We start from the raw sequence: 5,000 nt of genomic DNA on the forward strand, positions 1-5,000 counted from the left end.
GCCGGCACACTTTGTATTGTACCTGTAACACAACAATATACTTTAACAGTGACACCAATCCATTCACATCACACTAACACAACATTATTTTGTATTGTGATATTACTGCTTCCCTCGTCTGTGTAATACCCCCATCCTCCATAGTCGTAACTCCAAACATGGTGGCACACGTTGTTCTCAACCTGAACAAGAAAATGTGCCCTAATCCAATCATATAATAAAGAAAGAATACAATCAATTATTCACTCACTCACCACTGTCCCTGGTTGTATTCCCAAAGAGTACACACACCCCATGTCACTCAGTACAGCTAATACAGATCAGTGATCTTACTCATTATTATCACATACATATACTAGTAAACCTTTCCCAATATTGTAAATCTCATTGAAACCAACGTAATTGCTATGTGCACTTGTAGGTGCATATCTAGGAAACAAGATGATCTAAGATGTCTAGCCAATCAGAATGCACTAATAAGTCACCCCCATGTCCAACCAATTGAGATCCCGGTGTAGTTGAAATCATGAATGAGATTATGACTGAGCACATTCATCGCAGACTCCTGAAGCAGAATGCCACAGCCCTGCAAGTTCAATCACTATGAGTCACAACAGCAAGCTAAGATTAGTATATTTGTCCAACCATCTGGTAAACATGGCCACCGTCCTCCAGCACCGAGTTAGTGACAGTGACATTTGTAGTTTGCTGCGTTGGATCTGCAATGACTCCGTGCAGTCCTAAGAGCAACACAACAACTTCCAATCCCATACTATGGTACAGTACTCTCAGTTTATTGCCTTGCCCGACTCTCACTCCTCCTGCTCCAAGATCATAAAAATGGCAGTTCTGAATTACAACATTTGAAGATCCCTGTATATACAAAATCATGCCATTCCAATGCCAGGTTACATACATCATAACATTTCATTGCTATTTCATCTTGTACCTTATTCGCCCAAAGGCCATAGCCGCCTGTATGAGCAACCGTCACGCCATCAAACGTCCAGTATCTTCAATAAATGCATGCAAACACTTGAAGCAGTGATCATCATGTACAACACTATGACACACCGAGCTCCGACAAGATTAATTGCTGCAGTCCTGAGAAAGTCTGCAGACTGACCATCACAGGTTCCTGCAAAGCAGTTTTCTGTTTCCATGCTACTGAACGCAAAGTTCACGTCCCTGTGCTCAACACACAAAACCAAACCAATAATATACATGTGCATTCCAGCAGCATCAAGCTGACCAACTTCCAGTTAATGTAGTCAACATAGCTGTCATTAGATGCGCTACCAGTGGCTGCCAGTATCTGTACCGTAGTCGGCATAATCTGGAAAAAAAACTTGTTTGCATTTTTTAGATTAAATAATCAAGGTCTAACCACTTCAACTTTAGTAGGATCTTCACCAGCCAGAGCATGATATGTCAACTTCATTGTGTTTCTAACCACAAACATTAAGCAAACTCAGTGCAGATACGTGGCTCTCATAGCATTACCTGTCCAAATAGAACGTGCCTGGCTCCAGCATCTCATACACGTTCTGTAGGTAGAAACGATTTCCACTTGCCTCCCCACTGAACCGGCTCGTAGTTGGATTCTGTAGGTAGAGAGTGTTGTTTTCATTGTAAATTGCCTTTACTTGATGTATCGAAGCCGTCCTATGCAGTACAGTACAGTACAAACAGCACAAAGTGATGCATGAAGAACCAGAGGACGAGTCTGTTTACCAGCTGTGATAGACAACTGCCTGTATTCCTTGTATGTCGTGATAATTGCTTTTGACCTTCAACACGAATATCCAATGAATACAAATGCAGGCCAACGTAATTGAATCCCAAACCTGCCCAGGTTGAAACACAATGTACCCAGTCTCTTCAGGTGCAGCATCCTTTCTCAGTTTGCTGTAATACGACTCATACGTACGTCGACCTACAAATAGTTATGCTAGTCAACACATTCTCAATGCATGTACACTGTGTTTAGTCACAACACAACGTGTGTTGATCAATACAATACCATGCTGCTTGTCTCCTATCCTCTGATATTGCATGACGGGCGTGTGTGCAAGTTTTCGTCTCGTACCGTTTATCCACAGTTGATAGAACGGTCTGTATACACGTGCATACATAAACTTCAATTGCCACATAATGACGTAAAGAGTTACTTCTGTTCATTAGTATGCGGAAGATCTGCTGTCCACACGCCTTCTGATGTCTCCTTCCAAGCGCCAACCATTGTACCACCAGATATAGTGGCTTTCTGAATAAGAACAAATATGTGCACGTGCAATCAGATATAGTTTATATACATCAATACCATTTCTCTACTAAAGGTATTCAGAGCATGAAATAACAGCCAGCCATTGGCCAATGGCCGACCAAATGACGCCTTTGGCCAACCAATTGAGTAGATTAATCATGGCTATTTGACATGACAAAAATTGACAAAAGTGGCTGCTACGGCTCTGAGTGGCCAATCTATTTGAAATCCCTACTTCAGGGTATGGGTATTTACTCTTGGCCAGAGTAAACAAAGATAAATTGAAACAAGACTTTTCTTCACTAGAAAACTTTCTGCTGCATTTCAAAATAACGAGTTTTGTGGGTCAAGGCGCGGTGCATCACACCTGTCTAATACTTGCTGGCTAATGCCGGGTCCCTCCACTAGTTTTAGTAGACAATCAACAAAAGTCAAGACAGATTCTCATCCATTAATGCCTGAAACTGATTAATTAAAAAGATACTCGATTGTACAGTTAATATACAAGTAATCTACGTCATTTGTTAGTCAAATAGCGAGGGGTGTACTGTGGCATGGGCTAGACTGGGCTATAGCCCAACATTTGTAGGCGTGGTCATAAAAATTGTGTACAGCAAATACATGTGAGGACCAAAGCTGCATATAGTATATACACCACCCTTTTCCACTCTGGATCTGCCACTTTTTCTACCATAGCAGTCAATTAGAAGCCAATAAAAGAGGACGTGTCCATAAAAGTGGGTGTGACCCGTAGCGTCGTGAAGTTTCTCCCCCCATTTCTAGAGATCACGCTATGCCCCTGAAATAGCACAAAGCATTTTATCTCTTCTTTAATTAATTAACTTAATAATTATTGACACTTTATTCTATTTGATTTTTGACTTATTTAATTTGATGTTTGTATATAGGAATGTGATCAGTGCATCACTTGTCCAGTAAAAGTAATTTTTAATTTCAAAATTTTTATCTTAATTTTTTTTTAATTAATTAATTAAACTTCAAATCGGAAATTTTTGTACTAGAAAATGTTGTTTGGCCAACAAAGAAATGAGTTAATTTATTGGCTCAATATATTTATTTCTATCGCAATGAAGTTAATAATCAAATTCTAAGATTCACTATGAGTCTACCTGATCACGATTCACTGATTGAAATGTTATTGGTGCATCTGCAGTGCCTGAGACGTCTTCTCCAAAGTTCAGTTGCATGTGGCTATCCCCATAATACGTTCCTGATTGTAACATAACGTTAACTGGATTAGGCAGCTTGCCGTCGTGTGATTGCTTGAGTTGCTTGATTCCCTGAATGGCTCGAGACAGCGTTTGCCAAGGAAATTGCTTTGATCCGTTATTGTCGTTGTTGCCTGTGGGAGACACGAAGTATGTTGTTGTGTCGGAAGCGACCACGTTTGCGATGCAGATAATCATCAAAGAAGACAGAATCAGCACCATGTCTGCAGTTGAGCTCCACCCGGAAATACGGGACTGCTCAAGTTCAGGGACCAACGCATGCATGCACGCGCGCCACAGCTTATACAGAAAGACTCAGAAGACAAGAGTTGCAATAAACATGAATATTGATGGCATACAGCCATTAGTATTGCTTGCAAAGCATTCACTGAAATGCATTCACCTAAAACCATCCCAGAAAAACAGTACTAAACCTCTATTGTACACATGCACACATACACACACACTGCTACCTATGACATGTCTATAATTGCCAAAAAGACAATTGGTGTCTTTACACGCTGGTTGGTTGTACTGGTTCAGACTCAAAATAGCCTGGTGGAGGACCACAAGGAGGATACATGGTCATGTTCACTGGATAGTCAGTCTGACGTCCATAGGGTGGTTGCAAGAGTGGTGCTGCAACAACATACTGCTGAGCTTGATAAATTCTGGATCGCCGGTAGGCAGCACATACAGAAATTGTAACAAGAAGAATAATGAAACCGACTGATCCCACACAGACAAGAAACCTAATCAAAATGAACTTGAGAATAAACACATGAGAAAGGAAGCATGTGCAACAGATGCAATGGCAGTGAGGTGTACATGTGTAATAATATTTAATTAGACTTACCATTCCCACCACTCAAGATCAGAAGAGTCATCAAACCTGTCATCATAGTGATAATCCCATGATGATCTAGTAGACCACCCCCAATGTGTAGATAGGTCTGGAGAATTCCACAAAGGAACACTATCAGTCGTAATGCTCTCTTGGCAATCCTCACTATCAGATGAACAACAGTACTCGTAAGTAGAGTACTGTAGACGACAGCAGCAAGTCTGAGAGTAGAAATTGGTATCACAGGTGCTACAAAGAAACCATAACATCATTTGACGACAAACCATCAATTTCAAAACGTTAATATTGTTTTCGCAGAAATTCCACAATTAATTGTCATATGTTACACCACAAACATCAATTCGGCCACAACTTAGCTTTCATTTCCAGTACACTATTATTATTATACTAGTCCGCCTATGTAGTTCATTATTATGCCACCTGTTTGTCCAACAGAGTAAAGTTAAGGCCTGTCCACACTAGACCAGAATAGATCGCGATCCGATCGGGATAGCGAGCATTCACACTGCACTTTGAAAACGATACCTCCACCTCATTTTCGATATCACATGACTGATGACCAATGTGTACGTGTGGCTCCTTTGCTTGTGGAAAGCGCTGATACAGTGACGTAAGGTGAGCGAGAATAAAGACGAGTGAG

The 5,000-nt window shown here is 40.8% G+C and overlaps 2 protein-coding genes across 2 annotated transcripts in view; both read right to left on the minus strand.

Annotated features, from left to right (window-relative positions):
- LOC134191735 (uncharacterized) overlaps window positions 1-3,729 on the minus strand; it is a 5,016-nt gene extending 1,287 nt beyond the window's left edge. The window contains exons 1-17 of the mRNA XM_062660348.1: window positions 3,397-3,729; window positions 2,172-2,266; window positions 2,024-2,115; window positions 1,848-1,936; window positions 1,735-1,790; window positions 1,504-1,665; window positions 1,388-1,448; window positions 1,257-1,336; window positions 1,075-1,188; window positions 950-1,013; window positions 801-873; window positions 646-740; window positions 486-586; window positions 365-429; window positions 255-310; window positions 79-182; window positions 1-22 (exon numbers count right to left, since the gene is read on the minus strand). The exon at window positions 1-22 is cut by the window's left edge and continues 9 nt beyond it. Coding sequence (XP_062516332.1) covers window positions 1-22; window positions 79-182; window positions 255-310; window positions 365-429; window positions 486-586; window positions 646-740; window positions 801-873; window positions 950-1,013; window positions 1,075-1,188; window positions 1,257-1,336; window positions 1,388-1,448; window positions 1,504-1,665; window positions 1,735-1,790; window positions 1,848-1,936; window positions 2,024-2,115; window positions 2,172-2,266; window positions 3,397-3,717 — 1,650 coding nt within the window. The 5' untranslated portion in view covers window positions 3,718-3,729. The remainder of the gene's footprint in view (window positions 23-78; window positions 183-254; window positions 311-364; window positions 430-485; window positions 587-645; window positions 741-800; window positions 874-949; window positions 1,014-1,074; window positions 1,189-1,256; window positions 1,337-1,387; window positions 1,449-1,503; window positions 1,666-1,734; window positions 1,791-1,847; window positions 1,937-2,023; window positions 2,116-2,171; window positions 2,267-3,396) is intronic.
- A 95-nt stretch (window positions 3,730-3,824) lies between these two features.
- The window catches only part of LOC134192039 (uncharacterized), a 2,052-nt gene continuing 876 nt past the window's right edge, over window positions 3,825-5,000 (minus strand). The window contains exons 3-4 of the mRNA XM_062660711.1: window positions 4,352-4,588; window positions 3,825-4,247 (exon numbers count right to left, since the gene is read on the minus strand). Of these exons, the coding sequence (XP_062516695.1) occupies window positions 4,010-4,247; window positions 4,352-4,588 (475 nt within the window). The 3' untranslated portion in view covers window positions 3,825-4,009. The remainder of the gene's footprint in view (window positions 4,248-4,351; window positions 4,589-5,000) is intronic.

This window comes from Corticium candelabrum, chromosome 16, assembly GCF_963422355.1.
Source record: "Corticium candelabrum chromosome 16, ooCorCand1.1, whole genome shotgun sequence".
Lineage (NCBI taxonomy): Eukaryota > Metazoa > Porifera > Homoscleromorpha > Homosclerophorida > Plakinidae > Corticium > Corticium candelabrum.